Source organism: Melozone crissalis, unplaced genomic scaffold (assembly GCF_028551555.1).
Source record: "Melozone crissalis strain CALT ecotype California unplaced genomic scaffold, PUWL_Pcris_2 ptg000042l_1, whole genome shotgun sequence".
In the NCBI taxonomy this organism is placed as follows: Eukaryota; Metazoa; Chordata; class Aves; order Passeriformes; family Passerellidae; genus Melozone; species Melozone crissalis.
The window spans coordinates 27,021,244-27,045,367 of NW_026535820.1; the positions used below are offsets into that span (position 1 = coordinate 27,021,244).

Here is a 24,124-nt window from a genome sequence, read left to right on the forward strand (position 1 = left end):
GCTGTTTCCTAAACAATGCCCTCAAACACAGCCTGAATGTGAAAACTTCCTGCCGAGGCAGTTCACTTAAGGTTGAGGCTATCCTTAATTATAGGATGTTGTCAGCTCAGAAATTTCTCCAAGAAAGACCTCTAACTTTTGTAAGGCAAAGAAGCTTATGAGTTTTTAAATGGCCTTCAAAATTGAGGCAGAAAGTTAAAGAGAGCAGAAAATGCATCTTTCCTATATGGCATCCTTAACTATTTTTTGTTGATGCATCCAGGACCTGAAAAGTTACCCTTCTAGCAAAGTTATCTCATGCATCTTTTTTTTCTTTTGTGGACCTTTATTGGGAAAAAGCTTGGTAAACAGTAAAGTGACAGTTAATAATTTTCTGATAGTGCCCATCTCCCTACAAGATCAATTCAAGCAGAAAATGCTGTCTAAAATCTCCCCTCTACACACACAAACACACACACAAAGAGAAAATGAAAAGCAAATAAGACCACCCCAAACACCAAATGCCAAACACAAATATCCTGATTTCCAGAAAAATGCCCTGGTAGAATGCATGGCCACTTCTTTCTTTTCCACTTTTTCATCTTGGACTGGCTTTAAGTGTTGAAGAGGTACAAAGCCAACCACTCAAGCTGCTCCTTGAAAAAGTCATTCTTCAGAACAAACAAGTGAACTCTCCTCCTAAAACTGTCCTGCTTAGAGATATTCAAAACAGAAAACAAAAAAAAGACATTTGCTAGGAAACTTTTGAATGAATCATGAACTAAATGCTGCCCAGTCTAAACCTTGGAAAGGGTTTAAGAATGACACAGAAAGTATGTAAAAACAACTATATCCTACCAAATCTTTATGTATGCAATGAAATTTTAAAAAAATCCCAAAATCTAAAGAAGAAATCAAAATTCTGTTCTATCGTAATGAATTGAGCCAGATATTTTTGGCATTAGTTTGGGCTTTTTCTTTATCTTTCCCCCCCAAAAACACTGCTAAATAACAATCCTCAAGTAAAATTCCCTTTCCTACTAAAATCCAGAGCAGATATTTCTTATGCATGTTGTTGCTTTGCAGAACTTCATTTGTTTAGACAAAGCCAAACAAAACAGTAGAGCTTTTACAAGAAAGGTATCACAGTGAACTGTGAATAAACGGAGCCAAGGAATATCTGCTGCAATCATTTGTTTTAGTAGAAGTAGCATAATTTCGCCATAAACTCCTGCCTTATCCACTGCAACACATTACATCTGTTTTATGCTAATGTAGTTCCAAAGAAATCAATGATATTTATACTGACATAAAGCTGTGGTGAGTCATATGCTCAATTAGTGTCTTCAGTTTGAGAAGGAATATCAGAGATTTTTCTTGATTTTCCAAAATTTAGCCTGTAATTTTGTTCACCAATTTCTAAGAAGCTGAAAGTTTAATTACATCTATAGGGCTTCAGAGCACCCCTTGAAAAATCATCACAAGTTATTTTAGGCAGATTTTACTTTTAAATTGAATTACTGTGACTGCATAGATCTTTTGTTTCACTGGTATGTTCATAACAAGAGGCACTGATCTGCGACAGATTTTTTTGAAATTACATCTACGATCCATAGGAATCATAAAATGCCTGTGAAGTGGCATCTCTGCTCAAAAAAATGCTTATCAACTATCCCAACATAACTATCCTAACATATTGATGCTGCCATCAGTCAAATGTATTATGTTCTTATTTTGATGGTTGAATTGAACTCCCCTTAGTTGAAATTGTGTGTGAAGCTCCTGTCAGTTTAAATACAACACACAGGACTTCTAGAGACTAAAACAAAACAAAGAGAGGCTGAGAGAGCTGTGTGTGTTTATCCTGGAGAAAAGGAGGCTCAGGGGAGACCTGATCACTCCCTACAGCTGCCTGGAAGGAGGGTGTAGCCAGATGGGGGTTGTCCCCTTCTCCCAGGTAACAAGTGACAGGATGAGAGGACATGGCCTCAAACTGTAGCAGGGGAGGTTCAGGTTGGATATTAGGAAGAATTTCTTCATGGAAAAGCTTATTAAGCATTGGAACAGATGGCCCAGGGAAGTGGTGGAGTCACCATCTCAGGAAGTGTTCAAGAACTGGCTGGACATGGCACTTACTTGCCATGGTCTAATCGACAGCGTGGTGATGGGTCAGAGGCTGGGCTTGATGATTTGGAGGTATTCTCCAGCCTAAATGATTCTGTGATTTTGAATCACTCAAAGTGGAAAAATTGCAGATATTTCTTTTTGTACAATTTCATCTTTCTATTTTTAGTGGATTTTGTGTTGTTTTTTTTTTTTTTTTATTAAAGTGAAAGAGATTTATTTTAAAAGGTAGTGATCTGAATTTATGATGTGTGAGTGTTCAAAGGCTTACCAGAATAATCTGATGCATTAGACAGACAGGAATTTCAACAGATAATCTGAGGTAAACCTTGCTAGGATAGTTTTAAAGAGCTGGTTGTCTGCATTTAGTTTGATCAGAAATAACCAGAGACCTTGACTTAGCAGGCAGGTAATTCCTAAATATCTTACGGGAGAGGGCTCTTCATGCACATTGGGCTGTTACTCACACATATTTAGATATTTGGTTTATTCAAATTAACATCCCAGATCCAGACGTCCAAGATCAAAATTGCATTTTTCAGCTCACTTGCATCAGTGTTTGTATCCATTGCAAACCATATCCCTTTTGTAATGGGAAACTTAACTATACAGAATTACTATTTTGTTTTGTTATTTTTCAAAACATAAAATGAAAGATACACTGTATTTTTATAGCTGAATTTTGTTCCTGGATTTCTGGGATTGAAAGTTTTGTGTACTGTTTTTGTTGTTTCTGTTGTAGAGAACAGTAAATGATATTTCCTGGACATTATTTCTCAGTCTCCATGGACCTTTTTTTACACAACTGAATCAACTGCATTTTTTACCAAGTCTAAGACGAATGCGTATGTGTCCCCCTTTCAGTGAAGCAGAAATTCTACTGCTTCAAATGTATACATATAAAATAATATATAGAAAATGGCTGCTGAATGAATTCAGCAAATGGTGAAAAAGTACTTCTGAGAACATAGACACAATTTTCTGGCATTCTGATATTAGTCTTTCTTTGTACAGGATGGGTAGCACTAAAAGCATCTTAAATAGTTCAGTTTGCTTTTCTGAAAAGATTTTGACAGTATTAATTACTTCTGCTAACAGAAATTTCTGACACTTACATGACCTTCTACTGCATTTGAAAAAAGGCTGTCGTGGTTGGTGTACTGACATATGCAAGGAAAATCCCAGGAATCAAAATTAAATGAAACTAAAAAAAAATCTTACCCAAGAATTTCCAATGACTTCACCAAAACATAAATTATACTTCTTCTGGTGGGAGAGGGGGGATTTCTGTATGAAGAAATGAACTTCTTTGGAATGCGGCAATAACATGCACCGATGACAAGACAGAACCAGCCACAAGGAACCAGCCTGGCTCACTGTTTCATTCATGTTTGAGAAGCTGAACACACACATGGAAGCCACCTCTTTGTGGTACGTTTGTAAGAATGTCATTGTTAATAATGTTACCCTGATAATAAAAGAAAAAACACCATAAGAGCTTACAAAAGTTTCTAGAACAGCAGCAGTGGAATATCTCTTAGGTTGTTGCTAAACACCAAAAAAAAAAAAAAAAAAAAAACCAATTAAATTATTGTAATTCAAACAAGCTATGATAGCACAAGGAACTGCTGTTTTCACAGGTATTTATAGCTATGGCCCTTTGAACTGGTTTTCTACAGTACCAGGCTATTTTACCTGTTTTAATCTTTCTTTTTCTCTCTTTTTCTCCCTTACCACTTCTTTTCTGTTTCTTTAGGTGTTCAGTTTTAGTTAGATTTCAAACCCTTAGTTTAGCACTTACTACCTACCACTCCTTCCAAGTGGCCATTTTGTCTCTAACTGAAAAGAAAGTTATTCCAGCACGTGGGAGAGAAAGCATGGAACATTTTTGATAATCATATGAAAAAGTGTGTAGGCTGTTAAGGATCTTTCTTCTAATACATTATGGCAAATACACTCCCAGCACAGGATAAGGAGATTTGTTACCATTAAAAGGTATTTCAGTCCAGAGAGAGAATAAAATAATCCATCCCAAAGAGCTGTGTTCTGGGTGATTACATTTTGACCTCAATTCCTGCTATATTCCCTAGTGACTTTGTCCATACAATAATGTTTCCCCTGCTGGGACATAGTCGAACACCACCTAAAGTTAGATTTTTCTATTGATTTTTATGGTAATTTGCTTCTTAAAATCAGTTGTTGTTACTTCCAAAAAAATAAAAAAGTTCCACGCTCACTCTTTGTCATACTATATTTTGAAAAGCATATTGGAGAAATCTCACAATGTTAAACTGCAGGTTTAACCACGTAGAGACTCAGTAGAAGAATACAAATCCTTATAATCCAATGTTGTGCTACATTTTTTTTATCATTTTATTTTTACAGTATGCAAATTTCTGTTGCTAAGAAAGTTATCTTTAAAAACAGGATTTAAGGTGTTCTTGTGACACCTCAATCATATTGCCCCATAAAACTGTGTAAAAATGTTTTATTCAAAATAGAGAGGGAAGATTGCTGTCATTATATGATAAATGTAATAAATAGAAACAATACGATGGCAAATTACTGTCAACAAACACGCAAAGTGAGCAGAGAAAATTTTTCTCCTATAAATCTCCTGAGACAGAGAGACAGCCACAGGCTGCACAGAACCCCAAAAGGGTGCTGGCACCCCCAGCTGCTGGCAACCTCCTGCTGTATGGCTCCACTCCTTCTCTTTTATTAATAAGCATTTTTTTCAGGGATTCTTTGCCAACCTTTAATTATTGCAGAATAATTTTGGACAATGCAAGATTTTTCACTCCAGAGTAGCAGTTATTAGGTCAGATACCAGCATGCAGGTGAATTTAATATTCCTTTTTTAAACTTATTTTTAATGCTGGAAATGGTACATCTTGCAGGCATGAAGCAGCAACACCAGAGGTTCTAAGGAACAGTCTCCTGAGCTGTGGACTAATGAGGAGCTGATGTCTTAATTTACACAAACAGATGAAAAATCTCACCAAAACTTTCAGAAAAAATGAGAATTCCAGTAACACTGCTGCTACCAGCAAGAGCAGCTTGTGTTAGCCCTTGAAACTTCGCAGTCATTTGCCATTTATGAAAAACTTTGAAACTGCAGAGCATTTAATCATATAGGTACTAAAGCCTGTTAGTAGATCTACAGGACTCACAGAATCATGAAATTGTTAGGGTTGGAAGAGACCTCTGAAGATCATGCAGTCCAACCTCCATTCACCAAACTCCAGGTTCAGGAAGGCTCTGAAGTTCAGATAAAGTAGTTTTAATTGGAAGCAACTGAAAGTTTTTATTCAGGTACTGTTGCTCAACTGTGAAAGACATCTTTCTGGAAAAATATCCTAATGGGCAAGAAAAACTCTGGCTGAGAAGGAGTGAGTCACTCTCCAGCTGCCACAGTGATGCGAGAAAGTCCTTCTGCAAATCCTCAGTTACAGAGTCCTAGAATGGAAACCAAGAAAAACGACAATTTTCCTTATCCTGATTTGGTGAAATCCACCTCAGAAGTGTAATCACTTTGAGCTTGCCTACAAGACTAAGCTTGTATTTATGTGATGAGCACTACTATGCTGACGCTTGCACCTTGATTGGTGTTGCCTCAGTTGAGAGTCAACTCACCTAGATGTCAAGGTGACAATGACAGATGACAATGTATTCTCTCAAAAGAGTTATTTTTTGGGTTCATTTGTTTGTTTTGTTGGGGTTTTTTGTTCAGATAACTAACTGGTGTCTGAAGTCAGTGGCAGCCTGTGATGCAGCATAACACAGAAAATAAACTGAGGAATTATTACCTTGTTGTTAAACTCAGTTAGCAGACATATCTAGATTGGCCAGAAAGCTCCCAATAGTATGCATTTTATTACCCCCTGGATCTAAAACACAGACACAGGTGATCCTTTAACTCCCAGTATGTTTAAGATAGAGGCCACAGGCTGACATCCTCCCCATCTCCTGTTCTGCTCTATCTCTCTGAAGCTATGCACTGCCACTTAGGGTTAGTGGAGAATATTTTGGTGAGGGAGAGTACTTGGGTTTAAACACATTCCCCCTGTTGCTGCTGACCTCATTTGTATTTGAACTCCAGGTCAGTATTCTGAAGATATTCTCAATTAGAAAGCATTAGTAAAACTAGGTTTTTAAAGAAAGATCTGCAACAACACAGGAAATTTGCAAGTCACATATGTGAACTAAATCATGTATTGCCTACTGTATGTGAAGCACTGGGAATTGCCACCCTGTGTTCTGCTCAGCAAATATTTACATGTACATAGTAAATGCTAAGGATTGGGATCTAAAAACATCCAAATTTATGTTATAGGCCTGTTGACAAGCAATCAAGAAGCTGGAATGATGACACAACATCCAGACTGACCATTCAAAGCAGGTCTATGTGTTTTTTTTATGAGGAATGAGGACATTTGTGAGCCTAAGCCTGTAGGTTGGCTGTGAATTCAACACAGACTGAGACTCCATTTTGGATGCAGGAAAGAGGGTGCTGTAAGAATTCTCCTCTTCCAGTGAAAATGCAACCAGCTTTTCCATTTTCTCTCTTTTTTTTTTTTTTTTTTTTTTTTTTTAAGGTTGTGGTGGCTGATTGGAGGAGAAGTGGAGGGGAACATACCCTGAATACCAAACTTAATTATAAAATCCCTACTACCTGATGTTCAGCACCTAAAACACCAGTTATAAAGATGTACCCAAGAATAGCTGGAACTGAGGCCAGAGGGCACACACTGACCCTCAATCATGGGGCCAAATCCTCATGGGTTACAACACAGGGAGACTAATCAGATCTTAGGAAGCTCAGAGACCACACAGAAGTCCTGAATGAAGTTAAGTAATCACAAAAAGATGATGATGATGATGAGGTGATAAATGTAGAATGCACATCTTCCACAGAGCAGCCCAGGAGCCAAAAGAGGAGCCTACAAGGACTGCAGGGCTGTGAAATTGTATTTACCACAACTCCTTCTCTATCCTAAAGCAAAGGCAGACCGCCTGCTGTCTCAGCAGTGGAGCTCTAAGCGATTACTTTAGGAGCCACCTTGGAGAGTTGAAGCAGAAGAAAACTCAAGTGAAGTGTGGAGTGGCTTCAGAATCCCCAGTGGACAGCAATCCTTGTGTGGCTGCTAACCATTTTTTTTCTCCCCTGGAAGACATTAAAACATTTCTCTGAAGGAAAAGCAGATTTGAGAATCTGTTACAGCAGCATCTACTTTACTGTGAAGGGAAAGCCTTAAAAAAAGCTGGGCTGAAGTCTCAAGTATAGAAAGCTCCCCTCCCCAGTCTGGCCAGTACTGCTGCCACAAGCCCATAATTGCTGTAATTTGCAAGTTTGGTATGGAGGGGAATCAATGAAAAACATCCAGGGATGCACAGTTGCTGAGTGAGGAGAATCCGTAAGTCCAAATTGCTGGAAGAGCAAAAAATAGTCCCTTTCTCATAAATGAAGTATTTTTCCTGAGGATTTTCAAGTAGGCTTGAGAGCCTATTACTGAAAGGTTTGAAAACTTCATCAGTAAGTCATGACTAAATGCCTCTATTTGCATGAACACACACAATCAAAACGAAATTATTTAAGTTTAATCTACAATATTATACCTCTTAAGTGAAAATTATTTCTGTGGAAGTTTTGAACATGCACTAGATGACACATCCATCTTAAAAAAGAATCTGAAAGCCTGATTATTAGTGGATTTTATGCGCTTACCTCTTTTGAATTTAATAACTTCTTTCTTGATTACTAGCTTATCATAAAAGATAAAGCAACCAAGTAAGAGCATGATATATCTGCAGTTAGCACAAATGGTAATTGAATTCTCCTGGATAAGGATTTTCAAGAGACTCCTAGCTTGCATAGCTGTGCCTTTTATTAGGGAAACTAGATGAAAGTTGAATATTGCCTTTTAAATTCTGTAGCTTATTCAGGAAATCCATCTCCACTTTAATTGCACTTTCCTCCATAAGATAAAAAATTATTTTACAGTTCTTAGAATTTGAAGGTATTTAAGGGTTTAATTTTCTTTGAAAACACAAACATGACAAATACCCCATCCTTCAAGATAGATGGATCTCCAAAATTTGGAAATTAACTGTGAATGAAGTCTAAATATGTAAATCTTTTTTCATGAAATCAATTAAGACTAAAGGTTATTGTGAGGCTATTTATGGTAGTCTAAGTGCCAGTGAACAGGAAATATAGTCATTTACATTTTATAACTCACTTTGTTAATGTGCAGGAAGGCAGGATGCAGCCACTATGCTCCCAGTTTTCAAGAGAAAATTTGATGGAAGGAAGTGCTGTCCTTTGAAGACATAAAGCCCTTTCCTTAATCTTGAAGGAAGAAAGCTTATTCACAATATGAATATAGATTTTAGCCCTCAGAGTTTAAAAATTGCTTTGATTTTCGAGAATAGCAACACCAAATATAAGTATTTGCTTATGACATTGCTACAATTGCTTTCCACAACTATAAATTGTTGCAGAATACTGAGAAAATAACTCATTTTGGGATAAGCACAGCACTAAGGTTTACTGTAACAACAAATGTATTAGCAATTTGCCCAGATTTTTCAGTGTGGATAGTTTCCTCAAGAACAAGCACAGCTTAGTAAAATAGAAATGTTTAATAGAAAACAAGCATCCAGATCTTCTATGGCCTTATTATATTGTACTTGCACTTCATGGAAGTCACGAAACTGCAGCCCTCATTCTCCTCATGAGATCCATGTGTATCCATGCTTTGAATGAGATCTTGCCATCCTTGCAAGAGTGGTTACTTCCGTTAGAATTCATTTGGAATTGAGTGCTCTCACTTTTGTCCTTTTAAAGCAGAAAAAATGGCAAACAATCTGCACTTTGACTTAGTGACTGATTTATGAGAAAGATCATTGAGGTGAGTATGCTGAAACATAAGTCTCTGAAGAGACTCAGCACTTGGTAGTCTGAGGGAAAAGGACCTCACACTTCCAAGCCCAGTCAGCAAATGCTGACTTGCAGAGCTGTCTCCTGCCCTGCAGCTGAGTGTTCTACAATAAATACCATGGGATGGGCACGACAGCATTTAACAACTGCTTTGCAAAATACAGTAATTACACAATACAGTAAGTGGAAAAGAATCAAGCTTTGGTGGTCCATGCTTGCTCTTTGTTTGGTGGAGGGATGGGAGATAAGCCAATAATTACATTTCTAGTAATGACTTAACCCAGCCATAAGCATCACACTTATGGTCAGCTGAATTATATCAAGTCACACATAATTTACAAGCACTGCTAAACAAATAAACCACAATCCCCTCTGTCAGCAGAAAATACTTTCATCGCCTGGTTAAGAAGAAAAGACTAATTACAGGTAGACATGGCCTTGCTATAATTCTTAGAGATGTTATTTGGGTTTTGCTTTGAATTAGCTCCCTTCTATCTGGCTCTGACATAAAATAAAAGCTTTAAGTGTTGAGGGAAATTAAAACACCCTGTTAGATACTCCATAAGCATGGCCAGAAAAACAGCAGTGCTCAGACAGCAATGTATTTTTTTTCTCAAACACTTTCAGCATAGAATACTGAAAAAGTTAGAGCAATAGTTACATAGTAGCACTTCAAAGGGCACACAGGCCTGGATAATAGTGGGGGGGAAGAGAGGGGAGAATTTGCCCTAAGCAAAAGATTCAAAGTCTTTAGAAACAAACAGATTTTGACTCAAATATTTTCTACGTTGTTGTAATGTAACTAAAATGGATGCACACACCCCATATCCTGAAAAAACTGCTACGTTAACATAACTGTCACCTCTAATATCAGCAATTGAGAGCTCTTTTTCAATTGTTAGCATCTTAAAAAACATGCAGCAATTTGAACTGAAATCTTTTTCAAAACCACAACACACACCTTGCTGTTCTGCATCTAATATGTGTAACACACCTCAATTGCCACCATTTTCAGTTTTTGAATCTGAGCATACACTGTGCACACCTGCAATCTTAAAAATTCCACTTCACTCACAGCAAATGCTGACCTCAGTGAAAAACCCCTTTATTAAGAACAATCCAAATCAGAAATTCTAATACTGTACAGTAACAATTTCAATGCATAATTTAAGAAAATTACTCATTTTTCGAATCTTTTCCCCTGTACATTCCTTCTTCTGTGTACATACTTTACATAGTAGCATAATTATAATTTCCCATTGGGATTACAGTACAAACAGTTTGAACCAGAAACAGTGCAATTTCTTTGGTTCAAAGAGATGAACTCCTTCCTCAAAGGCTTCATAAATTTCTTTCACAGCAAATCTGCTGCTGTCACAAATCTGTGAATCAGAAGGGCTTTATTCAAATTTCAGGCTCTCATTGAACAAGCTATTCGATTTCAACATGAGAAGTTGACTGATGACCATTAACAATCAAGAAGCTGCACTATATTCTCTAAGCATTTTAAATGGTAGGCATGTAGTTCATTTTCTTCTGGCTGGGGAGAACCTGAAAGGAAAAAAAACCCCAAGATTTGAATTTGTAGTTGATTCTTAATACACAATTGTTTTTACAAAGATTGCATTAAATGCTTTGCAAGAACTCATGCTGGTTTACGACCTTAACCTCTGTATTAATGAGTAACAAATCAAATACTTTTACTTTATGTTGCAAAGTCTGTTTTGGTTTTACCCTTGGATATGACAAAGCAGGAAACGTAAAATAACAATAGCCAGGTTGAAATATTTCCCCACGTGTACTCAGAATAACAACCTACCATTTTAGCCCAATTATCACTGTCAAGTGATCAAAGCTTTACAAGCACAGACTAGTTGGGATCCTTAATGCAGGAATGTTCTAGTGACAATATTGATGACATATTACAGAACTATAAACCATAATAATGACAGTTGCATAAAATCTTTTCTATTCCTTATTTTGATACGTAATTTTTTATTGAATTAAAAATCAATAGTTCAGTCTGGGCCTTCATGTTCTATAGCAGTACATAAATAAATGGGGATTAATGTTATGAGGTGCTAATCTGTAAAAGGTACATTTTTCTACCTTGTTGATTCAACAAGGTAGCAAAGTCTCTGATCCGTGGTAGTTCTGCTGTAAGGAACAATACAAACTTGTTAATATATTATCAGTATGTGAAATGTTGTACTGTTATGTTTAAGGATTGACTTAGTAATGGCTGAACTTGAAACCACAGTACGTTCACAAAATTAATGAATTTGGGTGACAGCACAGGAAAAATGATGAGATGTTCTATCAAAAATACACCTCCTCCTTATTAGGATACCAACAATGGTCAATGTAGAGAGAAAGTTTGTGGCAAATGTGTTATGCAAATACTATGGAAACCTTGTATTATAAGCCCCTTAAACAATAAACCTATTTGAGTACATCCAGAACAATTTAAATTAGTAAGAAATCTCATTAGCTTAAAAAGAAATTATCATGTCCTTTCAAGATTAGACTAACTTGATGTGACTAACAACCAATAAACCCATTATTAGCTACTGAAGCTCCAGATCAGTGTTTGAACACTTTCCATACTGAATGTTCTTCAGCTGAATCTATTGTACTGCAGCCATTCAAACAAGAGCTATGTTCAGTTACTTAAGCAAAAATGTGAAGCTTTCAGAATGTCACTAACCCATGCCAGAATGCCTTAATGTGGGAACACTGCTCTGTTCTGATCCCATCTCTGTGTGGCTCAACAGAGAATCCTGAGGCTGAGCACGGTTAGGCAAAGGCATTGCTAAAAGAACAATTTTTCTTATCACTAAATTTAAGATTTAAAGATTCACACAACTGTACTGTGAAAAGGCTTTTTATTGCAAGCATCATCAGACCTATACTTCAAAACTAACCTTGGTAATTATCTAAGGTGTTCACCTAAGGCATTTTTCTCCATCTCTATTTATAAGATGCCTAACCATAAGCCACATTGCTAATTGTGATTTTAGGGAAAAAGTATGTTTTCAAAAACTTGTGGCACAACAAAAGCTTACTGTGATGATATAAACTGAAATGCTTTAATGATGGAAAAATTAAGAATTGGCATTAAGTAGAAATAAGACCTACTTTTCTTCACTAAAGAATAAGCTTCATCTATTCTTCTCCTTATGGATGGATTCTTCAAAGTCACTTTTGCCTGTAGCACACACAAACACACAAAACACAATGAGCTCTCTTGCCCACATGATCACTCCTTAACAGCAAAGTTTAAAAAATTACAATAATTTATCAGAGCATGAGATGTAGGAATTTTTAGAATTAATATAACTGTATCACCATATAGACTGCATTTATATAAGAAGTCACAAATTACAAAGGACAAACTGCTTCTATACCATGTTCTTTAATCTCTCAGCCTCAGCAGCTATGCAATTAAAATAAACCAGAATGACTATTGTAAACTTTATGATTATTTACTTAGAGATTACTGTATTGTTTACAGCATAAAAGTATAACATTACAGTTTTTTCACAGATTTCTTAAATTCTAACCTTCTGATAGTTGTGAAGCAAAGCCCAAAGCGAAGCTGCTCCTATTCTCTGAACAGCAGGACTGTTACTTTCCAAACAGGCAGACAGTACTGCAATTGCTTGATCTAATGAGACAAATAAAAAAACATGAAACCAAATGCATCTAGAAAATATAATCAAGACCAATGCAAATATATTTACATGCCTCAGTAGATTGATGCTTGGAGTATACTTATTTTTATGACTAGTACTGGTATGGCAGAGGATACAGAAACTTTATTATCGATTAAATTTCAATATGCTCATAAAATCAGCACAGTACATTGAAAGAAGTGTTAAAAACAATATAGCAAACAAAACCAAGTAATGCTAAAAAGTTAAGCCACCAGTAATAAAACATGAACATTATGTATAGCTATCAGCTATGCTTAGGGACGAAGTAAGCTGTGAAACTGTTTTATAACTCCCAGTAGCCACAATTAGAGTCACATCAGGATGGATATTAAGATGTTTCTACCTCCCTTCATACTTATTATGCACATGATTTGCAACCAATGAGAAATATGTGCCACCCTACTTTAGGTGCTTTAATTTTGTAGAATTACTCTGAAGCCAAACTCTTCCACTTTGCTTCTTCACTTCACAACAAAAATTCATAGATTATGTAACTAAATAATGTATATTTAATTAAGGCAGTAAATCCATATCTTAAGAAAAATAAAAAGCATGGACACTATGGAAAACCTGCTGAGAATTTAAAACAAAGACAGAAGCATTCTCTCTGCAATTAAATGAGAGAAGGAAACACACCTTCTACAAACAACCAAGAAAAAAGTTCTGAACATATTGTTACATTAAATATATATGCCATGACACAACTTTATCACTATCATAAACATTTTTTGTACATGACAGGATATACAATAGTTTGTCTCAACATTGATTATCTGCATAAGCTAACAAAGTTTTGTCTAGTTGAAAGATAGGAACTTCAATTACTTCAAATGGACTGATACAAAGAATCCTTCAACCCTCCCTGCAAAACTAGCTGTTTGAGAAAACCGCAAAAATCCTTTCATTCATAATCGGTTATTATATCCAAATGATCTGCCTAACAACGAATCTTGATTTGCTTTTGAAAACTATTTATTTGGTTTTCCTTTTCCTTTTATTATGTATTAATTTATTATTATTATTATGTATTACTGTAATTGTCTCTCTGCCAAAATATGTATTCTGTAATTCTAAAAATTAATTTTTTAAAAAAATGTTCTTCTAAAATACAACATTGAGTTCTTGGTCAGTAACCCAAACTGCCATGAAAATATAGTCTTCTGGAAGCCATGATATTCTCAGAGAACAACAGTTTGCACACCCTTCAGATACTTACCATTACCTAATACCTTTGGTTTATTAGCTGGACTAAAACATATGTTATGTAGAATAAGAAGTGCTAGATGTTGGCTGCTTTTGTGCTTGTATTTACACATTTCAATGATCTGGTCTAAAAAGCCATTTATCTTCATAACCATCTGTTGTCCATCTTCTCCAAAAGATATGTTCAGTAGCAGCTTTAGCCAGAGAGTAGACACGTTACCAGAATTTTTATTACTTCCTTTTGGCAATGAAAGAGATAAAAAGTTCTGCAGGAAGTTACTCTGTTAGAAGGAAGAAAAAGGGTTTCAGAATTTATAGTATTCCATGGCTTGTTTGCTGTTCTCTGACCTTCCAATCCACATACTTGACCTAGCATTATTAAATTTATACATTAAAGGCAACCCATTATAAGTCAACAATTTTTGAAAAAAATTACATATGAAAAAGAATCTGCTGCATGGTTAAAAAGTTAGTATGGTAACATACAGTTTCTTCTATAATAATTTATGCAGTGTAGACACAGAAAAGTTGATCCAACACAATATATTTCTTTAAAGACTAATTCCCACACTACAGAAGATTTTTGCTTTGCACTCATTGTTTCTACCCAAAAATAAGCTAGTGACATTTTAAGTGAATCAATGCACTATTGTTAATGCATTCTTGATTCCTTACTTATTATTGCATCCTATTGAAAAATGTTAAAGGAATCACAGAATGTCTTGAGTTGGAAGTGACTTGTAAGAACCTACAGTACCACTCCTCCCTTCACTGCCAGCCAGAGCAATGTCCTCTATTTTTGTAAGCTTTTAAGAAAAAGAACTGCGCATTGATATGACATAAACTATCTCAGCTTTGCCTCCACTTTAAGGAGATTGTGAGAAGATGAAAATCAATTCCCCTGTTGCAAGAGGGAGGCGTTCTGACATTAATTCCTCTCATGAAAAAGTCCTTTACTAAATATTCCCAGGCTCACTGAATCTTGACAATATACACAAGCATCAGGTTGAAAGCAAGCAACCAGCATACAAACTCATTGTGGTTTTCTTCATGTGAATATAACATTGGTAATTTAATTTTCACAGAGGGAATTGGTTATTCAGCATTGCTTACACTTATGAAAGCAGAGCCCAAGAAAGAGAAGGAAGTACTATCCCACTAGAGTGAAACTCTGAAGAGCATAAAAGCAAAAACAATTCTCAGAATACAACAGCTACTACAGAAGAGATCTCAAACTGTTTCTTTCAAAAAGTTTGAGTATTAGCCACTTTGCAATGGTATGACCATGCTTTTCAAAATTAGCATCCAAAAAAGATCTATTTCTCCCTGCATTTCTAACAGGTAATTAGGTCCAAGAACAGAACATTGTTAATGGAGATCAAAACAAATTTTTGCAATTAATCAACTACTATAAAAGTTGCTAGAAATAAACTCACTTTTTATAATTTCTATTGAGTTAGCTCATCTTATCACGTCACTACTACAGCTGACTTTCTCAAGGTTTGAATTTATTTAAATGATCAAAGTTTAAGGGAAACAGATTTTTCAAAGCACATTTCATAAAACAGAGTAAGGATCATTCTATATACAAAATATAGAAAGGAGAAGACATTACGTACATTTGTGTAATAAGAATAGATTTTTATCCAACATCCAATCATTGCTTTTTTTTCCTAGAACTTTTACAAAGGTTATGTTTCCCACAGCATACCTAATGATTCACACAATGTCTAATTTCTTGATCATTCACATGCAGTTTGTTCTACAGCTTACTCACTTGCTTGATCCACTAGTGATTGCTATCAATATATGTGGCTATTAAAAATGGTACAACCCACTGAAACAGAGAGGTTACAAAAAGCTCTAGCAAAAATTGTCCAGACTATGAGTATGACTGAATTACACTCTGCTCTTAGGGAACACTAAGACAACTGAGAAGACACAATGGATTTGATTCCCACAGATGCCTGTCTATATGATCACAGGACGCTCCATATTAAAATGAGTGTTTATTAAAAAGGAAACTGCATCCCTTGCTAAAATACAGGTTACCATTTACTTACCTTCTGAATAATGCCTTTACAGTCATGAGACAGAGCAAGGTTAGATATTAGACAAAAGACCACCTGCTGAACTGGGCTGTTATCATTTGACACATGAGAAGCCAATTTCAAGATGTAATGCATTAATGAATTGCCAGCTGCACTTCGTGCAGAGGGAAGTGATGATTGTCCACCACTGGCCCAACAAAGTGAAGCACAACCTTAAAGCAATGAGACATTTATCATATTAGAAATGCAGATATGTATTTAAAAGAAAAATCTATAGTAAGAACAGTGCAACTGCTCAAACACTGAGATGGAACTTTTCAAAGGATTTGCTAGGCATCTTTTCTTCGAACCCCAATGAAATCAATCAGACTTGCTATGAATAGAATTGTGGCTGAATGTAGCACTTTAGTGGAATAGGCATCTACTGTTCTATTGTTCTAGAATGTAAGAGGTGATTCTGCTGTTAAATAGAAGCTATTGCTCCATCTCAGAAAGTCTCTTTAAAAGCCAGAACATATATCTAATTATACAAGTATTTGGAGGTTGAATCTGAAGGGATCCTCTGAAACTGTCTCAGAAAAAGAGGTCTCTGTATAATTTGAAAGGATTAATATAAGTTTCTTAGAATATTTTTCTGAGAAATATAAGCGCTGTCTGCAGCTGTCACTACATTGTACAACAGAAGAATGCACAATCCTGTGCTACAGAGCTACAAGTTTGAATTAATACAGCAGCAGGGAACAGCCTGACCTAGTACAGATAAATGCCTTCTGCACAAATATAGATAGATGTGCTTTTCTTTAGTGGCACTGGCCATCAGCAACAACAGGTAATTTCTTATACAGCAAAAGTAAACAAAAATGAGACGATGTTTAACTGTGACAAATATTTACATGCATTTCTCTGCCTACACTGAGGAGGAGTGGTTAACCAGTTCAGAGTAGGTAAATTTGGGACACCCCATAAGCCAGCTATTCCCAACAGAAGGAAAAAACATGATTGATCAGAGAGCACGTGCTCTTATCAGCAAGGAAAAAAACGCAGCCTAGAGTCACGTCAGCTTGATTTCTTGCACGTGGACAGGACATTTCTATTTTTCACTCTGTAGCTGACTAATACACTTCTTCAGCCCATATTAAAGAAATTCTTTATGAAAAAAGTAATTCCAAGTTCATTTAAGGTCTGGAGACATTAACTTCAAAAAATAGTCACATTTTAACCATTAATTATTTATTTTAACAGTTATGGTATCCTGACAGGGAGAAAGGAACAGACACTTTTGTGTCTCTTTAAGCTACTTGCAAATCATTATTTATGATTTGCTAAATCTAAATAACTAGGATATGGAAAGAAAAAAATCCATGCTAGAAGAAAGTTCAGGCTTCTAGTAGTGGGGATAATTATCAATGGAAATAAAAGGTTTGATCAAATTAAAAGGAGATTTCTTATGAAAAATATACAAATGCAAGCTACTGAGTCCAAGGCATAAATAAACTGAAGAAACTTAATACAAAATTGAATTTGATTGATTATTTCAAAACCAGAATTATTCTCAATAAGGATTGAGAAGTGCTGATGCACTGTTCTCTATTAAAGAATTCCTAGAATAGTACTTCTGTAATATGTTACTCAGTTTGGCAGGACATTCAGCAAAACCTTCAAACGTAATGGTTTGAATTAAATGCTATTTAATCCTTTAGTACAATTGCACTCTTGCTAAACTCAACAGCTTGAACCAGATCTGAACAAAAGTCTGGAATGTATTAAAATCAAAACTCTTGATGGACTTTGATGGAGCAGCGCTTTTACACTTTCCTCTCACGGTAGCAATAAACATTCTTTTCCCTTTATTGAGCTTTTCTGTCTTAATTATTCTGCTAAAATATTTTGATGTATTTCACCACAGAGTGACTTTCATACCTGCAGGATAGTTTGCAGTGTAGACACAAAGCAAATGCAGAGCTATTTCCATTGAGGAATCATCTGCTAAAAACCACGGCCACAGAGAATGCAGAACAGGAACAAGATGAGCTTTGAGTGCTGCCATCTACAACAATATGAGGAAGAATTTCAAATGCAATCAGTCCTTTGAAAATGAAATGTAGAATGAGAAAACCATATTTTTATCTAATGGTTTAAAAGACTGTACAGAGAACTGACACCATGATTTCAACAACCAATGAATTTAACTCTATGCCAGTACAAACCAGCACATATCTTAATTACTGAAAGATATGCAAACAAAAGTAAAGTTTTATTCATTCCAAGTTGTTCTTTTTCAAGAGCTCTCTAAAGTTTTATTCAACTCCTTCCAAAGCAATTATTGGAATTCAAAAAGCATGGAAATACAAGAGTTCAGTTGTATACAGAGCAAATGATAGAAATTTTCAGTTATCAACCTCCTTCAATCCTCCAAGCAATTCTTTCTGCAGATCCTGCTCAAAAGAAGAAACACTTCCCACAATAATCTTAGCTGCAGTTATGGCACAACCAAGTTATGGGGACTTCAGGAATAATCAGATGCCTTATTCAGCCCCAAGTGTTCTGCATACAAAAAGGATGTTAATACATGCCCTGGAAAAGGGATACTCCTGGTAAGTCAGGAAATCTTGTAGTTTTATCACTGCATTTGCAAAAAGTAGCCCAAGTTGTATAAACAGCACAAGTAACACAATGCCAAGAAAAATTAAACTGTGAAAGTGGAAATAAATGTGTGAATGGTATCAGCAATAAGAAAGAGGAAGAGCACTGATCAGAAAGAACAAACACAGGATAAAGTGAAAACAAAGTAATGTAGTATTTTCTCCATGGAAAAAACAAGTAGGTAGAATGGAAGTTGAAAAGAAATTGAAAAGAACGGAGAAAAAAACCACAAGAATAAAATGAAAAGATTTTCAAGATTTTGACAAGAAAAGTTATTTTATAATACACAGATATGAAAACAAAATTGTCTTTTGGAGGATTAGTACAATTTCACTCAGATAAAGAAAAATAAATAGCAAATTGTTTTTTTAGATTTTATTTTGTTTTGCTTGTTTTGTTGGGGTTGTTTTGGAGTTTTCTTGTCTTTCAGAAAGGCAAAAAAGGTATGGAGAGGAAATAAATTTCTAAGATCTGAAATGTATCTCTATGCACCTTTCTGGTGGCCCCACACTTTTCTCCACATCCATTTTTCATGTTGTATGCTTTGAAAATTATAATTATTGACTTACAAAAAGCAGAAGTGGATATAAAAGATAACAGCCATCTGAAACCATTGGGAGATTATGTTTCCACATGAACACTAAGTTCCTAATAGATGTGTGAAGTATTCTTAGGAAGTGGGAATAATAGTAATGAAGAAGTATTTCTTGCCATTAATATCAAATTTAAATTTAGCCAGCTTGAAAATAACTTCAAAGCAGAAAAAAAAAATATCTTTATTCAATAACTAAATGTGTTCATATTACTTCAGTATAAAAATACTTACTTTGCTTTCTTCATTTTGAAAGAGGCAGTTTCTAAGGAGCTGCATTGAACACCTTAACTCCTTGATAAGGTTATCCTCCTATCCAGGGAAAAATAATTGAACATCATCAATGTAAGACAGAATGAATTTTGTACAAGGAGGAAAGATATTTCAAAAGAAGCAGTGCAAATCTAAGGTATCAGTGTTTGGGTCACATCTGCTCAGCACTTTTCTTCTGATTTCACGTAGAACTCATCTCAGCTAGCTTCAAGCACATTTACTAAAGACATTTATAACCAGTAACCTATTACCTTTATCTCTCTTCATAACCCACAGAAACTATTTCTAAGGGCACCAATGTGACCAAAAGCAGAAATCTGTACAGGTGAGCTCCATTTCTCTTACAACTAATAGAGAACGGGTGGAACCTTCCTGAGTATTTGTTCCATCCTAAAGTACATGTCTAAAACAAGTCAAATGAATCATTCCCTAGAAGAATTTATTTTTCTTCCTTGGAAGAAAACAAGGTTAAATTAGCTCTGTCTTTCAGACCCTGAGATGAGCTCAGTTGAAGCATGGTGGTAATAATGTTAAGGTTGTGGGTTTGACCTCTATATGGACTATTCATTTAAGAACTGGATTTGATAATCCTTGGGAGACCCTTCCAATTCAGACTATTCTGTGATCTGTGACCAGCAGGTCAGGCCAATCCATCCTTATACTCCCAGGATCTTAATTTCCTATCCTTAACTATAAATATAGAAGCTATAAATAACTTCCAACCTGATAAGAATATTACAAAAATAAACACAGACCTTTGGACAGTGAGGTGCTACCCTGAGATTCAAGTTACAAGTGAACAAAGAATCTATCTTCTTGACAGAGCTGTGACACTACAGGGCAGTGATGGCTGCCCTAATTCCTTTAAGGGTGACACACTAAACCACTTCTGAAAGATTACCAAATTTCAACAAGCCTGTTCACCACAGGATACTATTCCTGTCTTATCAAGCATAAAGGAACAAAAACGTAAAATAGGATTCATACTTAATATCAGACAAGGTGAAGAAACAATGCATGCTTATAAATCATGATGTGCTTGCACATCATAAATCATGTGTTTGATGCCACTTAGAGATGAAGTACTCTGCAGTACAGCCCACTGCAAAAAGGTTAATGAAAGCCAGGTGTAGTAGATCAGGAAGAAACATACAAGTCATTACTACAAATACATTTTATAACTGGATTGTCTCACCTCTAGTCAAATAAAATGCTAACACTAAGACAAGACTCTTAAGAATTCTTTCAAGGAATTCTCTATATATTAATTTACTTAATAAGTAAAATAGCATTAAAATGCCACAAGGTACAACTCATATTTAGTGTACAAACTTCTAGGAGGTTGAAAAAGTTATGGATTGCATCGATAGCATTGTTTAGATGTATTTATTTCAGGATATCTTGCTTTTTACTACAATAATATTTTGACATGATTTTTGAAAGTTTGACTACTTCTAAATACTTTTCACGCTCTTTATTAGCATCACACTAATTATTGTGAAAGAAAAGGAATATCAAGTAAAACACCTCAGCTGACCTGAGAATGAAGCTAGGTAAAGCACACTTTTCCCAATAAGAGTCAGAGAAAGGAGAAAAGAAAAGAAGCTGTCATAACTTTCCTCTGAGAGTTGTGCTCTGAAGTGGATGAAGTGACAGTTTTGTGAATGATCAGCTAAATCTACCATGAGAGCAATGTCTCAGTGTCCCCCACATGAAACTGTCATTATGTACCACATATGATGAACAGCGCACTTACATATGATGCAACAACCTACAGTCCAAGCTAAGTAGGAAATCTGACACAAAATCTTTTGCAAATCTTTCAAAGAATTTTCAATTAAACATAAGCTGCTTTTCTGAACTTTCTCCGAGGCTCCTTTCCTCCAATTTCATTCAAATCTCAAGGTCAAACTCAAATTTTTTTAAGAGTTCATTGTCATAAAACACAATTTCATACTCTCACAAATCAAGGCTAATGTCTGTATCAAAACCTCAGAGAAAAATACTATTTAGCTGAAGCAATGCAGAAATACCCTACAAGAAGGTGTTTTCTGCAATTTCTGATTTATGTGGGAGTGGACAAGATATCAAACTTGACAGCAGAGGTTACTGCCTGTATTTTATTAATTCTCTTAGATGAAAGTGGCAAAAGAACAAGCAAATTGCAACAAAAATCTTATGAAATCGTTGTATCATGTCAAGACATAATTTATGTCTATATGTGGTAAAGAAGACTTGGGTGACATGAGAGCCTGGAAGAACTGGAAGGCAGGTTGAAAAACAAAGGCTAAATAAATTAACTGTGAATGGAGAGAAACTACTGGGAATGCAGGCAGTGGAAGGACCACAAGTAGGAGGTTAAAAAGACCCAAAATTGAAAAGAAGCTAAAAAATCAGGGACAATTGAGTCTGATGACAGAATCTGAGATCTGATGAAATCTGAAGGAGAGGAGAAAAAAAATAATACTGAAAGCCAGATAATAGGAAAGTAAAAAAGCTATTATTTACATGCACAAGCAGAATGGAACTAGTTTTGGGATGGGAGGGAGATTGACTGATGCAAGAACAGACAAAACCAACATAGCTAGCACTGGTTGAAAGACACTGAAAAAAACAGCTTAAGAAAACAAAAAAATATTATTGTGGAAACAAGATGGAGAAAATTAGCTGTGTTAGATAGGGCCATGAAGTCAAGACTGAAAGTCCAACTAAGTTTGAAAACAATACTCTGATATTGCTATAAGATAAATATAATGAATTACAAATATGACAGATTACAAAAGGATGAGATGTGTATGTGAGTGGATATATGAAAGTGAATTTTGAACTCTCAATCAGCCTGCTATTTGCTGCTTTCAGCCAGGATGGACTAGTTGCTTATTCTGATAACCTGGACTAAAAGTAGGAAATCCTGAATCCTTCAATTCATGAAAAGACATGAAACAAAACCAGTAATTCAGAGGCTGATCATGTTGTACTTCACATGTAGACTACTGAGTTTAGGCAAACGGAAACTTGGAGTTCTGGACAGAAAAGTTAGTGATAAAAAAGAATTCCTCAAAAGAGATTGTCCCTCACAGAAAGAAATGGGCTCAAAAAGAAGAATATGAAGATCCTAGTTGGAGGAACAATCTGGCAAATGGGAGAAGATCCTGAGGACCAGAGAGAAGCATGGAAAAAAACTACCAGGACATGCCCAGGGGCTTTCTCCAGTGAACAACCAGGGCTGGGCAGCTGCAAAGTATGAACCAAGGTGATTTTCTGCCCGACGTTCCTGAAGTAGCAGCCATCTCTATGTTGGAAAAGGTAATTGAGACTAGTGAGACCTCTGGGAGGAAGAGTGTGTGACATAATTAAGTTGGTAGAAGTTCTAACATAATGGAATTTTATAGAAGCTCCAGTATCTGGATCCACTACAAGCTGTCATTTACTTTGTCTCATCCAGGACACAGACAAGCACTATGTGCCTCAAGAAAACAAACAAACAAAAGAAAGCTGGGGAGTGCCTTATCCTATCAGTGTTCTGGTTTTATAGCTACCTTTTTTCTCTGTGCTTTCCCAGGCTTTAGGGAATCCAAATTCAGCTGTGCATGGATGTGCTTCATGTTTTCTATACAGCTGTCTATCAGGTCAGCTGGAAGACAAAAACCAGTAACATTTATAATTACATTCACAATCAAAAATGTTTTATTAAAAACCAAAGTATCTTTCTGGCAATGATTTTCTTGTTCTCTACTTGATATCAGGAAGTAGCAAACAGTTTCAGAGACTAAGTGCATCTAGCTGAATGTTCTCAAGGAGCAAGAATACATTTGAGTCCTCTTGCAACAAAGTCTCATTAGAGGAATGACCAAAGGAAGGACTGGTAAGATTGAGAGGGGAAGATGATTTGGGTAGAGCAGATAATAACTAATAACTCTTCAGGATATCTTCAATGATGCTGCTTAGAAGCGAGAAACTTCAAGAGATTAAAGCACCCATTTATTTTACCCAACCTTTCCCTAACAACAGCAGAATTGCTGCATCCTTTGTGAGACAAAGCAAAGCAACCATTCAGGTGACTTAAAGGGCAAAATGTAGAGTTAGGGTTTTTTCTTTGGATCTAGAGTCTTTAAGTCACTACAAGATGATGGAGTGATTATGTAAGTGGAGAAGGTAAGAGCTACCAATATTGTCTGGGCATCTGTAAGGATTTTGACACGGTCCTTTACAACATCCTTCCAAATTGGAGTTATGTAATTGACAGGTGGACTGGATAGTGGATGAGGAATTGGTTAGATGGTCACACCTAGGGGGTAGCAGTCAATGGATCAATGTCCAGATGAAGAGGGGTGACAAGCGGTGTCCCTCAGGGATCCATATTGGGACCAATAGTGTTTCATGTCTTCATCAATAACACAGTGGGATTGAGTGTATCTGCAGCAAATTTGCAGGTGTCACCAAACTGAGCAGGGCAATTGACACATCTGAGGTCTCAGATGCCACCCAGAGGGACCTAGACAAGCTCAAGGTCCAGATGGACCCCATGAGGTTCAACAAGGTCATGTGCAAGGTGCTGCACTTGGGTTGGGACAATCCCAACTATCAATACAGACTGGGG

General features: G+C 36.0%; 1 protein-coding gene across 3 annotated transcripts in view; it reads right to left on the minus strand.

Moving 5' to 3' along the window:
• Window positions 1-10,002: 10,002 nt before the first annotated feature.
• RTTN (rotatin) overlaps window positions 10,003-24,124 on the minus strand; it is a 79,515-nt gene continuing 65,393 nt past the window's right edge. For all 3 annotated transcript variants that reach the window (XM_054285307.1, XM_054285305.1, XM_054285306.1), the window contains 8 exons: window positions 23,064-23,158; window positions 19,486-19,563; window positions 17,937-18,063; window positions 16,029-16,228; window positions 13,979-14,246; window positions 12,610-12,713; window positions 12,185-12,254; window positions 10,003-10,597 (listed from right to left, as the gene is read on the minus strand). In XM_054285307.1, the coding sequence (XP_054141282.1) occupies window positions 10,515-10,597; window positions 12,185-12,254; window positions 12,610-12,713; window positions 13,979-14,246; window positions 16,029-16,228; window positions 17,937-18,063; window positions 19,486-19,563; window positions 23,064-23,158 (1,025 nt within the window). In that variant the 3' untranslated portion in view covers window positions 10,003-10,514. The remainder of the gene's footprint in view (window positions 10,598-12,184; window positions 12,255-12,609; window positions 12,714-13,978; window positions 14,247-16,028; window positions 16,229-17,936; window positions 18,064-19,485; window positions 19,564-23,063; window positions 23,159-24,124) is intronic.